The sequence below is a fragment of the Neopsephotus bourkii genome, unplaced genomic scaffold (genome assembly GCF_033783945.1).
Source record: "Neopsephotus bourkii isolate Nb327-2 ecotype Australia unplaced genomic scaffold, CSIRO-AGI_Nbou_v1 NB_284, whole genome shotgun sequence".
Lineage (NCBI taxonomy): Eukaryota > Metazoa > Chordata > Aves > Psittaciformes > Psittacidae > Neopsephotus > Neopsephotus bourkii.
Genome location: NW_026900793.1, coordinates 375,946 through 399,717, shown reverse-complemented (window position 1 = coordinate 399,717; position 23,772 = coordinate 375,946). Strand labels below are relative to the sequence as shown.

Sequence of the window (23,772 nt, the reverse complement as noted above, 5' to 3'; positions counted from 1 at the left end):
CAGGTGGGTGTGTGGGGGGCCCACCTGAAGCCACTTAGTGCCAGAAGGCCCTGACACCCTTTCTGGCCCCACTCACACCTTAGTGCTGCACCCTTGTGTCCTTCCTATTGCTTGTGCTTACTTAGGAGAGGGGCCAAGCATCTCTCTGGATGTGGGGCGGTCAGACAGCAAAGCCCTGCTGGGGTGGGCCTGCTCCAGCACATTAACTTGGCTAAGGGGTGCATTTCTGAAACTGATCTCCCAACTTTCCCCACTTTTCTGTGCTCTGGATTGAGTCCTGGAGAGCTCAGGCTTGGGAGAGCATCAAGTGGATTCCTTTCAGATGAAACCAAATCGAACGTGCTCCAGGAATGCACCTCATGCTCCCCAGCCACTGATGGGAGTTTCGGCTGCAGCATCAGCCCAGAGCTTGTCTGGAGTGAAAAATACACAACTTGTAAATGTATAGTGTGTGTGTTGGGTCCTTGGATGTATGGATCGGCTCCTGCCACACTGTGCACAGCCATCAGAGCCTGAATCATCCCAGATTTCCCTTTCCCTAGCATTTTGCTCTTGATCACTTGTGAACCAGAGCTTTCCTTCCTAAGTTCCCCTTGCCAGGCAGCAGCAGGACGGTTCCCGTGTGCCGCTGGTCCCCATCCACGCCGCTGCAGTTCGGATTCACAGCTTACAAGGAATAACGAGGAGCGATGCACCCCATGGGCTGTTTGAGGCTCCCACCCCGCCTCGCTGTGCCTTGGCCCGCGGGAATGAAGCATCCCCGGGACCAGCACCCCGCTTTCCCCTGAGCGCGCATCCTCGCATCCTCGCCGCTGGATGGCGACTGCTGCCCGCGGATCCCGGCCCGGTCCCGGCAGCCTGGGCTGGTTTATGAATGAGGGGCTGCCCCGCTGCCCCCAGCTCCTCCCTGCTGCTCAGCCCCCAGGTACTCGGGCTCGGGCTGGCAGCCGGGCGCGCTCCCCGCCGCTGAGATCCCGCGGGCTCCTTGGCTGGTGAGTAGAGAGCGGGTTTGAATCGCTGCGGCAGGACCGGGCCGCGGGGCTCCTCTCCCCCGGGAAGCGATCCCAGCGGGAGCAGCTCAGCCCGGGCGGCGGAACGGGCTCTGACCCGCGGCCGCTGCGCTCACTTGGCTGCACCGCGAGTTAGATCTGTGCGCAGTGACTCGGGAGCAGCCCGACTCCTACAGAGGGAGCAGAGCTCCTGCTGCTGCTCCGCTCGCCGCTGCATGCAGTGGTGCTGTAGTGATCTGTTCTGGTTAGACCTATGAATGCCCCACTTGGATTCCAGAAGGTTTTGTTGTTTATCGCTATGGTAAAGCTCTTTTTGTCCAGAGCTGGTTTCTCTGGGGCTTCTCCACTTTGACGTTCTGCTTTGCTGCTTGGGTTTAACAGCCCCAAGTCCCATTTGGCCAGATTGTCGCTGGTGCCTAGCCCATGCTGGGGACTCTTCCACTGCCCAAAGACAGCTTTGTTGGATTTCCTACATCCCCTCCAAATAAAAATCATTTGCCTCTGATCAGTTGGGGCAGCCTTGGTCCTAGGAGAAGAAACAGCTTCCCTGGTCCATGGGGGGAATGTGCTGTGCTTGGGCTTCATGAAATCTGTCAGGACAGGGCAATTGTGCTTCTTCAGCCTCTCTCTGCAAGGCCTCACCTCTCAGAAACCTCGGGACATCCGACACAGCAGGCAGAAAAGAAACAGAGCCTGAGAAATGCCAGGTGCTCTCTAAAGGCATCCTTTAACTGATGATCCTTCTGCCTGGAAGCATTGCAGAGCCTGGGTAGGGATGGCTGGGAGTTGGGAGCCTTGCATGCTTTGGAGGTGATGGGTGGATGTTGCAGTGTGATGGGGTTGTGATGCTCGGGGTGAGGGTGGGAGGGAGAAAGTGAAATGTTTGCTTCTGTCTGAAAACAAATAACAAAGCACTTGACAAACTGAAGTTGAGACAAGGAGGGTTATTTCTTCCTCACCTTGAAATAAGACCATCTGTGGCACGAATTATGGCTCCTGGAAGTGTGCAGGAATGGCCATGGCAGCCGGGCAGCCTGGCCAAGGCGAGATGAGGAGGCATCTCCCAGGCAGGGTGTAGGTGAACTTCAGCAAGCCCCGAGCCTGATGTTGCTGCCGCGGCTGTGTTGAGTTAAGCCGTTTATGGCCCATAAGGAACCACTGCACTAATCCTGCTGCTGAGCACCCGCGGGGGATTCCTGCTAAGCTGGGAAGCATCCCTTTCTGGTGCAGGCGTGTGTGCAAGGGAAGGGGGAAAGTGCTGCAGGAGGCTGGGTCACAGAACCGCAGCTATCCCGCACCCATGCGGCCACGCGAGCCATGTGCAAGCTTTCCCTTTGCCAAGAGGAGCGTGTCCCAGCTTCCCGGTGCTGGTCCTCGCACAGCCCTCAAAGGGAGGGGTCTGGCACCCCCCGGGTCACTGATCTGACACGATGGGCTGCTGCAGCTTAGATTTCGCCTGCAGAGTTAAGGGTATTGAAAAGAACAGGAACACAAACACCCCTGTGATTTATGAGGCAGGGATGGGGAAGTCAATCGGAAAGCCAGGGCAGAGATATCAACTCTATAAGAAATATGGGAAGAATTCATCCCTAATCTAATCTCACTGAATTCCACAAGGGTGCAAGACGGATCATTTGCTCTGGTTTCCTTAGGTTGAGAATTAAACAAAAACCCCCCAGGGGTCTAAGTTATTCTCCCAAACAGCAATGTGCTTGTGTGTGGAGCCTGGAGATGGGGTGCCACGGCCTGAGCTATTTCCTCTGCCTCGATAAGAGGATGCCAGGCTGCGGGGCTGCCAAGCAGCAGCATCCAGGGCATGGAGCTCAAGCAGAGGAAGCGGGAGGCAAGCCCAGGGTCCTGGGCACAGCTCATTGCTAATGATGCTCTTTGCTAGAGCAAGGCCTTGCGCCAGCCGGGCTGGCAGAGGCTCTCACCGGTGAGCGTCCCTGGCTGCATCACTCTTTGCTGCGCTCCTGTGACACCCTCCCAGGGGTGTTTACAGCAAGGATGAGGATTTATTGTAAACGTTGGCTCCCGGGCTCTGAAGCTGCCTCTTCCTCCAGGTTTGGGCTGTCCCTGATCCAGCTGAGATTACAGCAAGCGGCGGCTTCAAGAGCTTGGGGTAGTTAGGACTTCACAGGCTCTCACACAGTTACAAACCTGCTGTTGGAGGCAAAGACAGAGAGATCAGGCAGCTGAGCAAACTCCTGGCCTTGGGGACAGCTGGGAATGGCTTTTGGGTGGGGAAAGGGGGGCAGCCAGCCTCGCTGCCCCTTTGAGGAGCCGTCCCCTGAGAGATGTGCTCAGGAGATCACCCTGCATGAGGTGGCCAAGAGCTCCTGCAGAGAGCAGGCTGTGATGGGGACGAGGGTGAAAACAGCATTATTGTTCTGGACTGGGCGTCCAGCTTTGATCCTTGCTGGTTCTTCTTCTCCCTTCTGCCCTGCTCGCAGGAACTGGCTGCACCTTCTCCCACGCTTTTTGCCTGGGGGAACTGAAGCAGAGAGTAGCAAAGTGACCAGTTTAGTGTTGCAGAGCTGGGGCAAAGCACAGGGGACGAGGTCATTCTGCCTCCCTAAAGACTATATTACCCCAAATCACAGCTATAAATCCCCAGCATCTACTTGTAGCTAGATGGCAAGGAATGACAGTGATTTCGTGGTACCCAGGAGCTCCATATTCCCAGGAGAGAGAAGCCTTTATTACTCCCTGATTTGGGCACTGTAGGATATTTGGGCTCTGCCATCTCCATGCTCAACAACCCCCTAGAACCCCTGATCCACCCCTGGCTCCGCTGTACCTGCAGGCACACCACACGTGCTCCGGGCTGGCACAACGCAGCTCTGCCAGCGGGATGGCACTGCACAGAGCACAGTTATTGCCAACGTCACCCTCAGTCGATTTGGAACCTGCCCAGGGCATGGTTTCCCTAAAACAATGCTGTTCACAGGCGCACGGCCGTGTGGAGTTATTGTTCTTGTCTCATGTGCTGGCGAGCTGCCATTTATTGTGTGCAGGAGCCACGCTGCTTCTCCCACCGTCGGGTCCAGGTTTGTTTCCCTGTTTTCCAGGAGGAGAGCACTGATGTCAGCTGGTTCCACTGGAGCACCGGTTAGTGTGAAAAAACCCACCCACTGAAAGGCTTTCGGTTTCAATCTGCCCATTGTCCACTGAGAGGAGTGCTGGGCTTCCCACGGTGCATGCTCCCACGCAGGCAGGGGTGACAGCTCTGCCACCGTGTGCTGCAGCCTCACGCTTGTGCACAGGCGGTGATGGAGGCAGGCTTGGTGCTGAGCTGGTCTGCGCTGGAGGAGGATGAGCTGCTGTTTGGAGGGAGATGGGACACTCGGGGTCCATCCTACTGAAAGAGAGTGTATTTAGATGAGCTCTTAGGCAGAAGCTCTTCCCTGTGAGGGTGCTGAGGCGCTGGCACAGGGTGCCCAGAGAAGCTGTGGCTGCCCCATCCCTGGCAGGTTGGACACAGGGGCTTGGAGCAAGCTGCTCCAGTGGAAGGGGTCCCTGCCCATGGCAGGGTGTCAAAACTGGATGAGCTTTAAGGTCCCTTCCAACACAAACTGTTCAATGATTCTGCAATCTCTGCTACAGTTTCCATTTGGCTGTGAGCAGATCACTCAGTGTATCTGTGCCTCAGCTCCACACTGCATGAGAGCCATGGCAGGCCTTCCACAGCACGATGCTGTGCAGATGAGTGTATGGAGGATGGAGATGCCTTCATGTGAAATAAGTGCTGGACAGGAAGGATGTGTCCTGTAGCAGTGCCTTGACTGTGATACAGGCGGTGGTTGCTTCTGGGCTGCACTGGCCAGCTGGAAGTACTGGCCCATGGGGTGGTGCTGTGAGGAGGCAATAATCCACCGGGCTGGGGTAGCTCTGTTGTGGCCAGGCGGTTAGCTGGCTGTGAATGGGAGCTCTCTGCCCTAGGGCATGCTGCTGCCAGCCTGATGGCTCCCCTTGGGGTGAGCGAGCGGCCCCAGCCCTGCCCGATGTGCCCTTACCTTCGGCTCAGCCCGGCGCTGCCCTGCTGCCTCCTGGGGAGGCCTGAAGGAGCGCAACAGCCCCGCGTCCATCCCCATCGCCGCTGCTGGGCGCCGACCCTCGGGAACCCCCCCCCTCCCTGCAGCCTTGCTCCAGCCTCGCTCCCTTTGCCTGCCCGCCAGCCCCGGGGGGCTCAGCCACCTCCCCGTCCCAACGCGGCAGCGCTGCCGTGGCCAGGACTGGTCCCACAGCTCCGGAGCAGCGGAGGGCAGGCGGCTGCAGGCTGCCGGAGCGTGGTGCTCCGCAGGGGTCCCGAGGCAGAGAGCTCACCCGGAAGGCAGGCTGTAATTAGCGAGGAGCCAGCCAAGAGGCTGGGAGAAGCAGCAGATAACGGCGCAGGCACCCTCCATCCTCATTAAAATACCTTGTCCAGCAGAGCCCCCACGCTGCCCAGCCCGTTCCAATTAGCGCAGCGGGATGGGGAGAGCAGGGAGCAGGGATCCCCTTGATGAAAAGAAAACACTGCAGCGCTTTCAAGAGCCAGGGGAGGCCTGGCTGGGGCAGAGAGGCCCTGGGAGTGTGACCGGCAGCCCTGTCGCTGGCTGGCCAGGGGGCAGTGGATGAGCCGGGTCACTGAGCAGCAGAGCAGGTGATTCACAGCCAGCTCCTGCATGGAACAGCCCTGGGATCGTAGCGTGGTGAAGCCAACAGCTCTCTGAGAGGTGCTGAGCATCCCTGCCCGAGAGGTCTGGAGGTCGGAAGCAGACCTAGAAGATCCTCTTTGAATGAGGGAAACGTGTGTTAAATTGTGCAGGTTTGCTGCAAAATGCCCTGGTTAAGGTAGCAATAGACTGTGGGGTGCTGGGGAAGGCTGCAGCCTGCCTGCTCAAGGAGCAGGGATGCACCTGTGCTCCCCAGGGCTCAGTGTCTCATGAAGGGGGCCTATAGGGATGCTGGGGAGGGACTCTTCATTAGGGACTGTAGTGACAGGACAAGGGGTAATGGGTTAAAACTGAAACAGGGGAAGTTTAGATTGGATATAAGGAGGAAATTCTTTCCTGTGAGGGTGCTGAGGCACTGGAATGGGTTGCCCAGGGTGGTTGTGAATGCTCCATCCCTGGCAGTGTTCAAGCTCAGGTTGGACAGAGCCTTGGGTGAGGTGGTTTAGTGTGAGGTGTCCCTGCCCATGGCAGGGGGGTTGGAACTGGATGATCTTAAGGTCCTTTCCAACCCTAACTATTCTATGATTCTATGAGACACCCCAGGGATGTAGCTGCCTCCAGCCCTTGGCTCCCTGCTGGGGTGCTTCAGACAGACCCCACTGATGCTGGTACGTGCTGACCAGGACCCTGTCCAAGCCCACCAGAGGGCCAGCCCCCCATGACACAAGGTGATGGCTGAGCCTGCCCAGGTTCGAGCTGGCCAAGCTGGCAATCTCTGTAAAAGAACCCTGTGTGTCACCCAGCCCCTCTTCCCGGCAGAGGCTTTTCAGCCATCAGAAAGCACGAGCAAACCCATCCCTGGCCGCAGTCCATGCTGCCTCCTGGCCCTGGAGCCCCTGCCAGGCTTTGGCACGTGTGGGATTCACCCAGACCCAGCCTGGAAAGTCCGAGCCCATCTTCTGAGCTGCCCAAGGCTCCCAGGGCTGTATTGAATGTCAGGCCATGTGGCAGGCAGGTGACAAGGGTGGGTTTCAGCCCTTGGAACTGGGGTATAAATGGCTCTGAGGAATGCAGAGCCTCTGAGCTACTTTATTTGGGTGCTTTAACTCCACATCAGAGGGTGGCGAGTCCTGGCCCAAGAATGAGAGCATTTTAAGCTTCTCATTTGCAACAGGAGGCAGGCTGGGAGCTCATGGAGTCAATGCAGAGTTTAATCTGGAGTTTCATAGTCCAAGTCAATCCTCACTGCAGGGGGGTTGGACTAGGTGGCTTTTGGAGGTCCCTTCCAGCCCAAACTGTTCTGTGGTTCTGTGATCCTCTGAACCCTGGCTGTGCTGAGCTGTACGGCTGCTGCCCAGCATGAGACATGCTTGCTGCACACTGGTCCCACCTCCCCGACCTTCTGCTTTGTCTGGGGAGGAGCCCAGCATCTTCAGCATCTTCCTCTGAATTTGCCTCTGGACTTGCTGCCTCTCTTGGAGTGAATTAGAGGCAGGAACGACAGAGGTTGCTCAGCTGGCACTGCCTGGCTCAAGCACCACGTTCAGGAACACCAAAAAGCCCTGTAGGAAGCACTGTCCGACAGCATGGGCCAGCCCAGCCCCTCACCGTGTCCATCACCATGTCCATGATGTGCAGTGAGACAGGCCCAGCCGCTGGGCCACCTTCCCAGCCTGACGCCTGGGAGCCGAGCCAGAGCAGACTTCACCTCCCTCGGTAGCAAGGGAAAGGTAGGGCCCGAGCCAGCGTCCTCCCGAGAAAGGGATTAGCAGGATGTTAAGTGAAGCCAGCTCCTTATCCCTTCATAAACAGTTATTAATATCCTGGCCAGCTTTGGGCTTGGCAATTCCCCCTTTGCTTTCAAAGGATATGGGCCCAGACAGAGCCCTGAAGTGTCAGCACAGGCAGTGAAGTCCCCCTGACAACACACAGACACAGAGCTGTCCCTGTCCCGTCACCATTATCACCAGTACCATTAGTGAAGAGCCTGGCAGGAGTGATGTGCTGATGGGCTGCAGTGTGCCAGCAGCAGCCAGGACTCATTCCTCCCCACTCGTGGTGCTTGGCACGCTTTGGCAGTGCTGGTTGGCAAGGAAGGGTGAGCTGGGGCTAATTGTGACCATGGGCTTTAATCTGGGGAGGTGGGAGCATAGGAGGCTGTCAGGAGATGTCCCGGTTGGAAGGGAGCCTGCTGGCCGGCCTTCCCGACTGATAGCAGAGAAACTGCATGAGCAGCCTCAGCCTCCTGCTGCTGCTGTTCATCATTTCCTCTGTTCAAACCCTCCAAAAGCTGCTCCCCCCCATCCCTGGGGCTCTGCACGGGCACATTGACCTCTGTCACTGCGGGGTTTGCTGGAACTGCCGTTCCACAGGGCACACTGTGCTGCCCCCCAAGCCGTCTGAGCTCTGGTGTCAGCCTTTGTGGTCCCAGCTCTGGTGTGACACTGCAGGAGCATCACATCCCCCTCCCGCCATCAGCTCAGCGCTGCAGGCTCCCCGGTGCTGGTCCTGCCGCAGCCAGGCAGCGCTAGGGAAGGCAGGAGGGAGCTGGGGCTCGCCCTGGTGCCTTTGTCCCCCCGGCAGCAGAAGGGTGACAGCTGCTCCGGTGCAGCTGCCGGGGCATCCATCATCCGGGGCGGGATGGAGCGGAGCAGCCCCATCCCAGCCGGGCTCTCAGGGATTGTTCCGTGCCCGCAGGGGCAGGCAGGGGGGCAGGAGGGGCTTTGGGGTGAGGGACAGCCCCAGGCAGGGGTGCAGGGCAAGGCAGACGCCAACAGCTCCAGCTGTGCACGCTCCCTGCACACAGTACGGACCGTGCGGTGTGCACCAGATGTGTGTGCAGGGGTGGGCACCGGGCTGAGCTGTGGGAGAGGAGACTGCGGGATATGGCTGTTTCCACTGCTGGACCTCCTTGCTTGGCTTTGCCCCTTGGTTTCCTTACTGGGATGAGACTCCTTCATCCCAGCTCCCAAAAGAGATGGAACCGCCCGCACCCAGAGCTTGTGCTGGGGAGGACAGGACAGCCTCAAGAGCATGGGGAGCAGGAGCCAGGCCAGTGCTGGGGAAGGCGGAGGGGGTCTCAGCTCCATCCTCAGCTCAGGTCCTAGCACAGTGTCTCCATCCCTGTGGCTGAACGCTGACACGGGGCGCAGCTCCTCTCCTCCCTCCGGCTCCTCTCCCTCGAGGTCCCCCAGCTGCTGGGGCCACATTTCACCCCCTGCCCGCGGCCCCCCCAGCCCCGCAGTGTAACTGAAGAAGGCACTAGGCTGCAAATGGTGCGTGGGGATTAGCCGGGGCACAATCGGGGCCTGTGAGAGTGCTGGAGCACATGGTGGGCAGGGAGGCAGCGCGGGGGCTGCTCTCAGTGCCGCAGGGTCGCTGCAGAGCTCGAGTTCAGCTCGCTCTTCCCTCCTGGGAGATGATCCATAGCCCGATAAATCCACTGCCAGGCCCTTCCCCCTCTGGAAATGGGGCTGGTTTACACTGTCCGAGGCATGGCAGCAAACAGGCGTTGTCAGGAGGAAATCGGTGCTTTCACGGATAAACCATTCCCTCCCGTACCCGCATGTCTCCAACAGGAGGGATTTGTCTTCTCTCTGTGCTGCTCAGCTGAAAGCAAGACCTCAGGGGACTTTGTCTCCACAGACAAAGCTCAGCGCCATACCATGAAATGGTGACTCGAGGTGACAGCCCAGAGCCTTAAACCAGTTGGACTTGTGCAGGTTGCCGGTGGGAGGGGAGGGCACAAGGATGACCACTGGGACCAGGCCATCTGGTAGACCCCTGGCACAAAGTCAGCCCGATGCCGTGGTGTCCCCCCCATGTCACCTACAGCAGGACACTCCTGATGACTGCTGGCCCCCAAAACTGGGCTGCAATCACCCACGTTCCCCCCCTCACACCCTGTGGTACCCGGAGTATGAAACCTTCACCCGCAGACATCCCCTTGCCCAGCAGCCTGCCCTCATCAGCACTTCCCTCTCCAAACCGAGATGGGAATAGTTGCTGCTCCGGACAGTTGATTATTTAAAGCTGTCGGGAGTGTTTAATTTAACCCTGGATTCATAATCTACAGCTTGTTTCCATCCGGCAGACACCCGTGCTCCCCCTCTCAGTGTAAACTCTGCCTCTGCCAAGCCCTTCACCTCCAGGCAGATTCGGGCAGAGGTTTACAGCAGGGGCCGTGGCCCCACACTGGGTTCCCCCAGTGTCCCCGCTCTGACTCGCACAGCGAGGGATGCTGAGGCTGGGATTTTGGCTGTGCGTCAGGAGGAGGAGGTGCCAAGCCCCTCACTGCTGCCTGGGCATGACCCAGGGGAGCCCCGAAGCCTTGGTGAAAGAATGACCCGCAGGGGAAGCCTTTCTCACTGCAGTTATCCTCTGACAACTTGTCTTCCCCTGTTCACTGCAAGCCCCTCCATCACATCCTGACCCTGCAGCCAAGCTCTGCCAAGGCTCAGGGTGCCTCCTGTGTGTGGCTGCGGCTCCTGCCACCGTCAAACCTGCCCGTGGCAGGGTGAGGAGCCGGAGTGCTGGTATAACCCAGCTGTATGTGGCCTGCGTGCCTGCCCCCCTGCCCCAGCCCCTGCTGCAGGCATGGGAAGCATCCTCAGAGCTCACCCAGCAGCCATGCACGTGTGTGTGCTGAGGCAGTAGCAGTGCCCTGCCTGCCATCCTCAGAATCCCAACCCACCCCGGCATCCCCTGCAGCTCTGGGTCATGGAAGGTTCCTCCAGGGCTGGCTTAGCTCAAACCTAAGCCTAGCACAGGCCCGACTCCATTTATAGAAAGCTGCAATTAGAGGCCAGCAGCTTCCCCAAGTGCTTCAGCAACAGAATGCACATGGGCAAGGGAGAAACATCCCTGTCAAATCCCAGGCACATCCTTGCCATGACCCCTGGCATTGCAGTGCTCAGGGCATGGCTGTGGGTCTGCAGGACGGGGCTGGGAGACTCCACTGCAGGCAGCTGAGTGTGGGGAAGAGGTGAAAGTGCTGGAGCATCCCCAGCACAGGAAAGCCACTGAGAAGGTGTTTGGGAGGGCAATGAGGGCAGCAGTCCCTGTCAGTGGGTCCCCAGTGTGGCTGATGGGGTTCCTACCTGGGAAGCCCCCTCCTCTAGAATCAATCTAAAGAGAGAAGACAGCACAGCCACCTTCCTGAGGCTGCATCCAGGTCCGCTGTGGTGCCAGCTCTCCTGGATGCGAGCAGCAGCAGGTTGTGCTGGCCAGAGGGAAAGCAAGGCAGCAGCAAGGGGCAGGAGGAGGAGCTCTGCCAAGGGGCTGCTGCCTGCTCCCTGTCTGCCTGCACGGAGAGAAACCCCAACTCCACAAGCCCCAAACCTGTGCCCTAAGCAGAGTGAGTGCTCCTTCTTGTGGAAGGCAGAGACCAAGGCATCTGGAGAGGCTTGGCTGCAGCATCCCTCCTCCAGCCCTCCACCGGATGGCAGAAATCCCCTGCTCCCAGAGCCAAGAGCCTCTGGCCAGGAATGAGCCAAAAAGCTCATTTAAAATCTTTCAGCCATGCAACTGGAAGAACTTAATACGCAGCAAGAGGGGGAGTTACTCACAGCTGCCAGTTAGGGCCCGGGACGTTTATAAGCAGGGAAAAGCACCTAAATTGCCTGAATTAACTGCAGATTGCTGGCAGGCTGGCCCTGCTCCCCACAGGAGGTGTGGGAGCTGGCGGAGGAGGCTGTGAATCCCTGCACATCCCTGTGGGAGTGTGAATGTAAGAGAGTCCTTCCTGCCTGCAGCATCCCGGAGCCAGCGGATGCTGGTGGCCTCAGAGAGGTCTGCGGTGACCAGAGCTGCCGGCCAGTGATGTATCCTGTACACACAGAGCATGGCTGATGCTGAAGGGGTCACAGAAGTGGTATTTATGGACAGTGCTCCAAAACTTTAACTTCCCCTTCAGTCAGAGGGACAAGATTTAACCCCATGCTGAGATACGGTGAATAATTGGGATCCCTCACCAGCACCCTGAGAGCCTGCTGGAGTGTGCACTGCTCCCCAGGCACTCCTCACCGCTTCCCTCACATCAGTCACCCCCAGGATGCTCACATCCAAACACTCCTGAGCACCACATGCCATGGGCACGCCAGCCTCACACGGCACCTTCCCTGGGCAGGCTGTAATAGCTGGTCCTCTGGAGTCCCTGGATATGAAACGTGCTGGAGAGCCTGGGTGGCTGCCAGCGCAGCCGGTGCATGGGTCTGTATCCATGCAGTACCCACACTGGTGCTGTGAGCACAGCTCGCAGAGGTGGAAGGTGCAGGGTGTCCCCCATGGACCAGCAGAGCTTGGAGCAGTGGAGGGTGCAGGGTGTCCCCCAGGGACCAGCAGAGCTTGGAGCAGTGGAGGTGTTCAGGGATGCTCCTCACCCGACCAGAACCATCGATGACCACTGAGGCTGCAGGGACAGCCCAGCCAGCGAGACACCCGTCTCCTTGGCCCTGCTTTCCCTGCCAGCCCAGCCAGCCCGGGCTGCAGGAGCTCCTCCAGACAAGCCTTGTCTCCGGAGCCCTGCGGGTGCTCTGCTCTGATAACCACTGGCAGTGGGTGCCGCAGGGTGCCCAGGCTGTGCCTCATCACACACCATCCCTCACCATCCCTCTGCAGCCAGGGGCCAGTGGGCTGAGTGTCCTCACAAGCACACAGCCCACCACAGTGCAGCCTTCCCCCTTCTCTGCTTGCAGCTGGCAGTGGAGGTGGCATCTCAGCGCTGGACCATGGTGCTGTGAGGACGAGGTGTCCCCTTCCCGCTGCTGAGCACCAGAATGCAGCCTGCCCCTCGCCGCAGCCTGGCCCTCGCCGCACTCCTGCTCTGCCTCCTCCTGCAGCAGCTGGGCAGCAGCAAGGCATGGAAGCAGCATGCCCCGCGCCTTCGTCTCGCCTACAAAGGTAAGGGGGCTGCCCAGACGGGGGTCCTTGGGGTCTGCATCCTGCCTGGGAGGGCTGGGAGAGCTTTCCATAGGCAGGGAGCAAAGGGGGCAGCCGGGCAGGCAGTAGCCCCACTGCTGTGGCTGCAACATCTCCACATGTTGGGCCCTTGGGATGATTTATGGATGCAGCTGCAAGCACAGCACCTGAGGATGCTGCTGGTGCTGTGGCATCAGAGCACCTGAGGATGCTGCTGGCATCAGAGAAGGGTGCTGAGCAGGGAATCCCCTGCCCTGGTCCGCCACAACATGGGGACCAGAATGGATGTCTCCTTCTGCTCAAACTCACTCTGGGCATTTTCTGGTGTGTCCTGGGCTGGAGCTGACCTGGGCAGCCCCAGGGGAATGTCCCCTCTCTTCATGCTCACAGTGCAGTGGGGACACTGAGCCCCAGGCAGTGCTGCTGGCCCCTTCCCCTGCCTCCCACCCGCACAGCCCTGCCCCAGCCCAGCCCTCCTGCCTTTACCCCTCCTTTCCTGCCCTCCTTTCCATCATTTCCCTGCTGCACTTTACCCTTCTCCCCTGCATCTCTCTTGCCTGTTGAGATTACGAGCCCTTCAGGGGAGGCACAGGTTGCTGATGCAAAGGAGGGGCTGCTATCGGTGACCTGAAGGTGCAATGACAGCGGACTGACAGGGAGCACAGTGCACAGCCCGGCAGAGAAGTGCAGAAAGGGAGCTTCTAGGGAAAGGGTCTGCAGGGGAATGACCTGAGCAGTTAGAGCAGATCCCTGCAGCTGCTCACCCTGCCTTGGACCTGCAGCACAGGCTTGGCCAATTTACCTGCTTTCAGCTTCTCCTGTGTGAAAAAGAGCAACTTGCTTTGGAGGACAGGCGGCTCAGCACATCCCCAGTGCTCAACCAGCCCTTCTCCAAGCTCTGAGGTTGCAGTGCAGCTTTTCCAGTGCTATTGCACTCAAAGCTCTGGTGCCATCCTCTTGGCCTGCCCCATCACCCTGAGAAGCTGCTCTCCAGCCAGAGAGGTGATTGATGCCCCCAGCTTGCGGCTGAAGAGAGCTGGACCTGCCGGGGATGCAGGATATCCCTGCAGGGAGTTGATCCTGCTGATAGCCCAGACTGGAAACACTGTGCAGGGTCTGCCTTTCCTTGGAGCCAGAGGAGGCAGAGCAAGGCTGCAGGAGCACAGAGGGACTGCTAACTTCAAAGCCCCACAGCGTGCTGGGGCCAGACATGCCAAAAGCCCTCAAGTCTTGGGCAGAGGCAGGAGAGGAAGCTCCCAGCATCAGGAGGGCTCAAGGACAGCATGAACAATGGCAGGGGATGTGAGTCACGGACAGCACGGGGCAGGTTCAAGGACACAATGCCTTGAGAAGTTTAGGTTTAAAACCCCCTCAAATAAATAAATAAAAGGAGGCCTTTGAGAGTGCGTGTGCAGGATCAGCCTTACCCTCAGATCCCAGCATGGGGGAGGCAGGCAGAGCCCTTGGCGGGGCCGGAGGAGAAGATGCAAGAGGCTTGAGAGAAGGAAATGACAGCACCAAAGGCTGGGAGAGCAAAGGAAGGATGGGGCATGGGGCACGGGGCCAGGAACAACAGCAGTGGCTCCCACCCTGCCAGGGAGGTTTATAATAGCACACCAGCAACCACTGCCTGTGAACGGCAGCCTCCGGGTGCTCTGGGTCAGCCCGGGTCAGCCCTGGTGCTCTCTTTTCCTAGGCCATGGAGCAGTGCAGCTATGCAGTGAGCCCACAGCATGCCTCCCCGCTCCTCTTACTGCAGTGACCAGGGCAGGCACAGCAGGAGCTGGCAAATGGGTCTTGTGCCAGCCTCTGATCTGCAGCCAGCCCAGCCGGGCAGGACCAGAAGCCATCTCTATGCAGCAAGCGGCTGGTGGGTCTCTGGTTATCAGCACCAAGCTGCACTGGCACGTCTCTTATCAGCCAACAACAGCGAGAGGCTGGAGCCAGGCTTAGCACCAAGCTTCCCCCTGGCTTTGGGGATGTCCTCCGTGGTCTGCCCTGTGTGGTGGCTGAGCGAAGGGGAGAGGGCAGCCCTGCAGCACAGCCGGGCTGTGACCCCAGGAAGCCCAGGGTCGCCCTGCACGGAGGATGCTGTAGCTGAGGGGCAGGCGGAGATGATGGATGGGACAAGGCGGTTACAGTGGTCCTGACAAGAAACAAAACCACCGTGGCCTTGGGAGACAATGAACACAAAGGAGAGGATGTTCCTCCGTGCTCATCCATCGGTTCAGCCACCGTGCAGCTGCCGCAGAGACCGCCCGGTTCCCTGCCTCGAGGTTGGGGTTTGGATCAAACGCCTGATGTGTGTGGCACTCAACATCCCCTTGGTGAGGGAGCAGAACTGCCACAGCGTCAGGCTCAGACCCTCATTGTCATTCACCCTGCCACAGGGCTCATGGTGCCAGTGCAGGGTAGCAGCTCCTCCCTGGATCCTCCCGTGGACTATCACAGCAGCAGGGAGGGCTCCTCTGTCATCCTGCCTGACCTTGTCCTCATGATTAAGGCAGAGCTACCTAACTGCGCCCATTGACCTTCCCTCCCACCCACACTCCACTTCCCAACGACTTGCCCGACATTTCCCCCTGGATTGGGCAGGTGCCGGCAGTGTTGGCCATCACAGGAGGGTGGGTGATGCACAGCAGCGCGCTTGGGACCCAGCGGTGACAATGGCCCACAGGCAGGGACAGGAATTCATCCCGTTCAACTGGTGGGAAATGGCTTGGAACTGTGCACCCAGAGGAGAGCCCTGCGGCACCCAAGGGTAGGGGGGATGAAGTGGGGCTGTGCACGGTGGGGGCAGGAGGAGGGCCAGGAGCAACCTGAGGCAGGCTGGTGGCAGAGGAGGGTTTGTGTCCCGCAGTGACTGGAGCCTGACCCTGGCCGAAGGGGAGAAGGAAGCGCCAGTGGGAGTGAGCCTGGCTACGGCGGGTCCGGGCAGCGCTCCCTGCCTGCTGCCGCGGCCCGGCAGGTCCTTCCCCCGCACGGACCACGGACGTCAGTGGCATTTCCAGCCCGCAGGCACCGGCCCCGCTTCCCCTCTGCCCTGGAAACGGGGGGGAAGGAAGAGAGACGCAGGCTCCGGGGGAGCCGGTTCCCGTCGGATGGAGCCGTGCCCGTACCCACGTCCATCCCACCTGCACCCGCGCCCGCACGTCCACCGCTCCCTCTGACAGCTTCCCCCTCTGCTCTGACACACTGCTCCAACCATTTCGGGTCATTTCTCACACTGGGGCTTACGGATCGCCCTGGCCTTTCCAGCCACACTCCACCTCCCATCCAACAGCAGGCTGTCTCCAGGCCCCCTTCCCATGGCCCTGTGTTTGCACCTTCTCCTGCACAGCACCAAAGGCAAGAGCAGCCTTGCCAGCGTAGCCAGCCTGTCCCTAGCGGTATCCTGCCACTCCTGAAGAGGAAAGCAGTGTGCTGTGGCTTCTGGAAGCTGTGAGGTCCAACCTCACTGCTGGCCTCCCTGCCTTTATCCCTGCGAGCAGGCGCTTGCTGGGGCGGCAGCTGCTGTGATCCCATCTCCGGTGCTGGGGGATGCTCGCCCCAGCAGCCAGCCCCAAACCTGGTGCTGCACATCACAGCCCCAGGGGTGTTGTTTCGGGAGTGGTTAACCAGGAGACAAGAGCTTATTGTGCCTCTCGCACACCCACATGCCTGCAACTGGGCTGGAAGGGCCATGCTGGCCACCTCGGGCTGCTGCACAGGAGGGGCTACAGCCTGAGCAGCAGAGCCTTTCCCACTGCCGTGTCTCTGCTCCGCATGGAGCTAGGTCCATGGCACACTAAAAGGCCTTAGGGTGGGCGAGGGAAGGTGTCCCGATAGGGCTGTGGTGGCACATACCCTTGGAGGGATGCTTTGCCCCAGCAGATAGCCAAAACCCATTTTTTATGTAAACTCCTCTGTTCTGAAGCCCAGGGAAACACGCTCAGAGTTAGAGCAAGCAATTCTCCTCTCTTCTTAGCCCTCTCTCCATGGTTTCATCGGGCAGAGGCTTTAGGACTCCAAGAGCTCCTCTGAAATGGAGCCTGGGCTCCTTGGGCCCCCAGCCCTGCAAACCAGCCCAGAGCATGGTCAGCGCAGGTTTCCCCTTTGCAGGGTAACTCACTGTTTCCTCCAGGCAGGCTCATGGGAGCAGGCTTCAGGAGCTTTGGGGCACCAAGGTGGTGGGGTTTGGCTAGGGCATTGGCTGGGAAGTTGGGCTCCCTTGGGCAGACATGGGTAGCCAGAGCTGTCCTGGAGAGGGGCAGCCCGGGGCCTCTGGCTGCTGCTTGTGTTGCTCATGGATGGGTTTCTCTCCCTCCCACAACGCGCTCCCCAGATCTGCTGAAATCCAACAGCTCTCGCCTGCTGCTGGCCTCAGGGGACGGGATGGATTTCCAAGCCCTCCTGGTGGATGAAGACAGGGCCTGGCTGATGGTGGGAGCGAAAAACCACATCTTCCTGCTCCACCTGGACCATCCCAGCAGGGAGCCTGAGAAGGTCAGCGCTGGTCCCTTCCTCCCAGGAGCCGCTCCTGGTTCCATGCGGGGCGCGGAGGTGGATGCGCTCGGAGCTGGGCTGCTCTAACGTCACCAGGGACACATTTACACCAGGATGTCCCAATCAGTGGGGTCATCCCAGCCCTGGCGGTGCTGAGCCCCACTGGGATGGGCCGACGCCAGGGAGGGCCAGGGCCAGGAGACCTGGGCGGACCTGGGTGCGGTGCAAGGGCAGTTCCCCCATCCCTGTAATCCCACCTCTCCCTGCTGCTGGTGCAGGAGCTCCAGCAGCCAGAGCACTAATGTCATCCCAAGACATCCTGCTGGCGGGTGCGCCGCTCCAGCCCCACAAAGGAAAAGCCCATTAAGGCGCTGCAGCCTGGCGTTCCCATGGGCTGGGATCCAGGATCCCCTGCCCACTGCCGGGCGTGCCGTGGCCCACCCAGCCCTGACCCCGTGCCAGGTTCCCTCTGAGCCTGTTTGCAGGCTGCCTGCCAAGCTCAGCCAGGCCCCGGGGACCCAGGAGCGTCGGAGCCAGTGCAGAGCAGCCCCTCACCGTGTGCCTAAGCCTGGCCTCTTTGGCCAAGTGCGCTCCCATCAGTGCCCCTGGTCAAGGAAAGCAGGGCTGCATCCTGGGGTCTTTGTGTTGCAGATATTCTGGCCAGCCTCCCGGGAGCAGGTCGAGCACTGCCAGCTGGCTGGGAAGAACGTGGAGGTAAGCAGCTTACCACGGGTATTAAACACCAGCATCACCCCGTAACGGAGCCCTGCGCCCTGCCTGACATGAGGCTGTTGAGCCAGCCAGAACTCAGCTCAGCTTGCCAGCTGCCAGGGCAAGAGCTGGCGGGGCTCCTGCATCCCATCCCACCGTGGGGCTGGGCATGGGCTCAGCCCTATAACAACCATCTCCCCTCGTGCAGACCGAGTGTGCCAACTTCATCCGCCTCCTCCAGCCCTTCAACAGGACCCATGTGTTTGCCTGCGGGACCGGCTCCTACCAGCCCGTCTGTGCCTTCATCCAGCTGGGAGCCCGGGGGAAGGTGAGGGACACCCAGGCCAGACCCCCCTTCCTTCACCCCATTGAGACCTCCCTTTCAGCAAGTGGGGGGTACTGGGAGCCCGGGAGTCAGCCTGGTGGTCCCTGGCACTTATGCGTCCTTGCTGAGCACGGCAAGGAGCAGCCCTGGTGTGGCAGTGCCATGTGCCCTCCATGGGGAAAGCACCAGGCCATAGCAGCCCTCTCAAGTGACCTGCTCATCAGAGCTGAGCCCTTCCAGCTCTTCTCCATGCACCCAGCTTGTTCCCAGCCTCCCCCATGGCTGACACGTCCCCTTTGGCTCTGGCAGGCTCCTGGAGCTCCCACCATGCGCTTGGTGACTCACTCCTTGGAATCGGGGCGAGGACGGTGCCCGTACAGCCCCCATGAGCCCTTCACGGGGCTCCTTGTGGGTAAGAGGAGAGGGCAGCAGAGGATGCTGAAGGTGGGAGTGCTGGGACCGGTCTGTGCTGGGAGGTGCTGGCAGCAGTGCCTGCTCCTGCTGTGGTCCTGTGCTGATGCCCAGGTGTGTGTGAGCGAGAGGAGCCACCCCGCAGAGCCTGCTCCTGGCCCAGCTCATGGCTCCTGCACAGAATCACAAGTGCGGGTGTAGATGGAGCAGGGCACACATGGGGAGTGCAGCAGCAGCAGCAGCAGCAGCAGCCGCCTGCCCACCTTGTACCAGCACTGAGGAAGGGGCAGGCAGTGGCTGTGCTGGCTCACGGGCCCAAAGGATGCTCCCAGCCAGGCTCTGCGACCTCCACCCTCCCTGCACCTCCGGGGACACAGGGGAGTCCTGCCAGGGAGCCTCCATCAGTGGCACCCAACCCACCCAGCACCCCTCTGACCCGCAGATGGGGAGCTGTATTCTGGTACCTCCAGCGACTTCATGGGCAGCAGCGCTGCCTTCTTCCGGACCTGGGTCCATGGGGCCGAGCAGAGCTACATCCGGACGGAGCAGAACCAGGACCACTGGCTACATGGTAGGAACAGGGGCAATGGGGGCTCTCCTGCCCGCAGGGGAGAGGCTGTGGCCAGCACTGGGCCCAGAGCTCGGTGGTCTGGTTCTCTTCACCTCTCCTGGGGGAGGCACCGATGAAGCCTCTGGTGGGACTCAGGCTCCAGCGCACACTCTGCAGCCCGAGCACCAGGAATGGGGCTCTGCCACGGGGCTCCATGGGGCTCCCTCCGTACCCTCAGCACCTCACACCGCTGCCAAGGGCAGTACCACAGGCTCAGATCAGGGCACAGGGACACGTTGTGCTGTTCCTTCCCCCTGCAGAGCCCGCATTCGTCGGTGCCTACGCCATCCCTGATACCTACAACCCGCACGATGACAAGGTCTACATCTTCTTCCGTGAGACAGCCATGGAAGCTGGGCAGTGGGAGAGGCGGCACATCCATGCCAGGGTGGCCCGGGTCTGCAAGGTCAGTCCGCAGAGGCCAGCAGGCCATGGCTGGGTGTCCCATCAGGTGGGATTCACCTCCTCCGGGCCAACAGCAGGACATGAGGGTGACAAAGAGCAGAGGGCTCAGGGCTGCGGGTGACCTGCTATGGGGATGGAGGAGAGAGGTGTGGGGGAGGCTCGGAGAGGGCTGAGCCTGGCTGTTGGTGCTGCAGAACGACGTTGGAGGGAAGCACAGCCTCATCAACCGCTGGAGCACGTTCCTCAAGGCCCGCCTGGTGTGCTCCATCCCCGGGCCCCACGGCACCGAGACCCACTTTGACCAGCTCGGTGAGTGCACAGCCCAGTCTGCAGCTGGAGCAGCGCGGCCGTGGCTGCTCCTCCCAGCATCCAGGGGGGTGGGACTGGCACTGAGGATGCCCACTGCATCCCCTGGGCTGGCGCTCCAGCTCCTGTGCCTCACATCCACCCCTCTCGTTGCAGAGGATGTTTTCCTCCTGCGCACCCGGGACCCCCAGAACCCCCTCGTCTTTGGGCTCTTCACGGTCTCCAGGTGAGCAGGGCTCTGCTACCCCCTCCCTGGGGCAGTGCAGACCACCAGCCCCTCGCTAGTGCTGCTCCATGGGGAGATGGGCAGTCCTGGATGGGCAGAAGGGCAAGAGTGGCACCCAGCTGGCAGGAGAAGGGCCACCAGCCAAGTCACTGCTTCCCCTGCTGCTGGCTCACCAATCCATCTGCCAAGCCACCAGGCTTGCTGTTGGCATGGACAGCAGTTGCCCAGGCTGGACCGGCTGTGCCAAAGGGACTCCATGCACAACCCCAGGGCTGACAGGAGTTGGGTGGGCTCAAGGGTGTCCCCATGGAGCAGCAGGGACCCCGACAGCCCCACGCTCCCCACAGCGGTGTCTTCAGCGGCTCTGCCGTCTGCGTCTACTCCATGGCTGCTGTGAGAGCTGCCTTCAGCGGCCCCTTCGCACACAAGGAGGGGTTTGACTACCGCTGGGTGGAATACAAGGGCCGTGTCCCCTACCCTCGCCCTGGCACGGTAAGGGGCTGGGGAGCGGGGTGGGAGCGGGCAGGACAGAGTGGCCCGGCCCTGATGCAGCCTCCGTGCCTCCATGCAGTGCCCCAGCGAGACGTACGACCCCCTCCTGCAGTCCACCAAGGACTTCCCCGACGAGGTGATCAGCTTCATGCGCACCCACCAGCTGATGTGGGAGCCCGTGTACCCGCAGGGCCGCCAGCCCGCCCTGGCCAGGGTCAACGTTCCTTACCGGCTGCGGCGCCTGCTGGTGCACAGGCTGGAGATGGAGAACCGGCACTACGATGTGCTCTTCCTTGGCACAGGTGGGAGCTCACTCTGCCCTGGGGATGCTGTCCGCATAGGGATGCTGTGAGCACGGGGATGCTGTGAGCACGGGGATGCTGTGAGCACGGGGATGCTGTGAGCACAGGGATGCTGTCAGTAGAGGGATGCTGTCTGCACAGGGATGCTGTCAGCAGGGCACACCAGCCCTAACAGCTCCTTCTCTCACTGCATTCACAGATGAAGGCAAAGTCCTGAAGGTGGGGCTGGCCGGTGGCGTGAGCCGTGGCACGGAGGTGATCAGCCTGGAGGAGATCAGTGTCACTAAGGTACAGGAGGCCAGGGCTGGGCCACGCAGCCACCCCTCACCCTTTGGCATCCTCCCTCCAAGCTCCTGCAGCAGGTCACTGGCCTCTCTTGGGTCCCTCGCCTCTCTGCCGGTGGCAGCCCATGCAGTTACCACGGAGGGGAAGCAGGAGCACTAGAGCCACATCATCTCCCAGCTCCCGATCCACTCCCTGGGGGCACAGGGGTGCCCACCAGAGCTTGAACTGAAATGGGGGGGGCTGAGCCCAAGTTTGAAAGCGTGGCTGCAGGCAGGGCCACATGGAGCAGGGCTCAGGCTGCTCACATGGAGCCAGAGGAACTGGGAGCAGGGACCGGGGCCAGGGTCTCCACCCCACTGGCAGGATGGGGCACCCAGGAGGTGCCCCCAGGGCTGCAGCGCCCTCTCCTTCCCCTCCAGGTGCCTTCTCCCATCCTGGACATGAAGCTGTCACTGAAGCGGGTGAGTCCTCCCTCCTGCCCCAGCCGCTCTGCCTGGCTGCCTTGGCCCCAGTGTTTGCATGCGTAGGGAATGGGATCCTGCCAGGGCAGCCTCGCATTCCCCCTGCCTCCCAGTGCCCCCACCCCAGCACGGCCGGTTCCGCAGCTTGCCCCAGTCCCCAGCCATGGGTGCTGACTGCTCCTGTTCTTGCCTGAGCAGCAGGAGCTGTTTGTGAGCAGCACCCACGGGCTGATCCAGCTCTCCCTGTACCGCTGCGAGCTCTATGGCAAAACCTGCACCGACTGCTGCTTGGCCAGGGACCCTTACTGCACCTGGGACAGCAGGACCTGCGCCCCACACGTGCTCACCGAGAAGAGGTGAATGTGAACCCGCCCCAGCCCTGCTGCTCCCATACAAGGGGATGGTGTTTGCAGCAGGGAAGGGCAAGCTTTGTCCACCGGCCCAGACCCCTATTTCCCCCCTGCCCTCCTTGCTCCCTGCCTGCTCTGCCATGAGGGGTCCCACAGCCCTGTCTGCTGCCCCACAGGCGTGCCCGCTGCCAGGACGTGCTGAAGCCGGACCCGCTCAGTCAGTGCCAGGACCCCGCAGAGGGTGAGCCCCAGCCTCGCCGGGGAGCCCGGTGCGGGCACCAGCTCTGCCCAGGGCCAGCGCGGTGCTGGGACCCCAGTGTCCAGCGCAGAGCCTGTGCTGGGTGCTCCGTGCTTCCCTCCCTCCCTCCCCGCCGGCCACACGCAGCTCCCGTGCAGGATGCTCACCCTTCCCCTGTCCTGTCCTGCCCAGGGCCGGCTGCTGTGGAGAAGCTGGTGTTTGGCGTGGAGAAGAACTCAACGTTCCTCGAGTGCCTGGCGCGCTCCCCGCAGACCACGGTGCGGTGGCTGGTGCGGCACGGCGAGGACACGGACCTGAGCGAGGTACGAGGGGCCGGGGCAGAGGGACGAGGCGCAGGGGTGGCTGTGTGCCAGGGGCTGACCCGCGGTGCTCTGCCCTTGCCGCAGGTCAGGAGCGACGGGCACTTCTCGGTGCTGGAGCAGGGGCTGCTGCTGCGGCAGCTGGCTCCGGAGGACGCGGGCACCTACGAGTGCCAGGCCATGGAGCGCTCCTTCTCGCGGCCCCTCACCCGGTACAGCCTGCGCGTCATCAGGCACGAGGCCATGGAGCTGCCACCTTACAAACGGAGCAAGGGAGCCGAGCTGGGAGGGAGCCAGCAGAGCCCCCGGCCCCGCATTGACCTGCACCCCGGTTACAAGGGCTTCCCGCGGGCCCTGGGGGCACCGGGCACCAGCCTGGATGCCTACTGCAACGCCCTGCGCCTGCAGGAGAGGCAGCGGCAGAAAGCCTGGCACCACAAGTGGCAGCACCCATCCGCGGACAGCAAGAGCGGCCGGGTGCGGCGGCACCGCCGGCCCCTGTGAGGCGCAGAGGAGCCGGGGCCGCCCGCTGCTCCCTCCCCGCTCCGCCCGGGGCCCTTCTCGCTCCCAGGATCCGCTCCGACCGAGACGCCTCAGCTTCCTGCGCACAAAGCGCCTCGCTGGTACTACCTCAACCCTGCCAGGCCCCTCCATGCTCCCCACAGGGCACGCAGCCCGCCCCGGCTCCGAGACTCAAAGCTATTGACACCCTGCAGAGTATTTATTCTCCCCGTTTTCCCCTGGCCCCTCATGACAATTGTTATCCGCAGCAATAATAAGCACAGAGGACAGAGAAGGGGAAGGGTGAGCTCCCACAGATGGCTCTCCAACACCCAGCAGCATCCAGCCCTGCCATGGACATCGTGCCCCCAGCCTGCCTCCCTTCCACAGGGAGCAGGCGCCTGTGGGGTGCTCACTTGGGTGGCTGCAGAGGTACCGGTGGATTCCAAATGGCACTGGAGCACCTGGGGTTTGAGGAGATGCCCATACCCAGCTCTGCTCCACTTCAGAGCACACCAGCTGGTTGATTCTGACATGTATTTTACAAAAACAAATCAAAGAGAGCCACCAGGCAGTTATACCAACTTACAATTTATTATTTTTTTAAAAAATGACATGAAACACAAGTAAAAATAAATACATCATATAAACAACAAATTGTTCAAAGTCTCTGTTCTGGGAGATCAGGCGAGTGCATCCCGTTCAACACAGGGAAGAGGGACGCACACGATCACGCGTGGGGCCATGCGACCAACCCA

General features: G+C 60.9%; 1 protein-coding gene across 1 annotated transcript; it reads left to right on the top strand.

The window, feature by feature from the left end:
- Window positions 1-866: 866 nt before the first annotated feature.
- Window positions 867-23,177, top strand: LOC133208793 (semaphorin-3D-like). The gene is made up of 18 exons (XM_061346926.1): window positions 867-992; window positions 12,364-12,568; window positions 16,911-17,071; window positions 17,723-17,785; window positions 17,991-18,110; window positions 18,417-18,519; window positions 18,961-19,089; window positions 19,389-19,534; window positions 19,728-19,842; window positions 19,996-20,065; window positions 20,413-20,557; window positions 20,637-20,859; window positions 21,059-21,147; window positions 21,564-21,605; window positions 21,804-21,961; window positions 22,132-22,196; window positions 22,386-22,516; window positions 22,601-23,177. Exons 2-18 carry the CDS (start codon window positions 12,445-12,447, stop codon window positions 23,015-23,017), a joined length of 2,301 nt encoding a protein of 766 aa, XP_061202910.1. The 5' UTR covers window positions 867-992; window positions 12,364-12,444; the 3' UTR covers window positions 23,018-23,177.
- The last annotated feature ends 595 nt before the right edge of the window (window positions 23,178-23,772 follow it).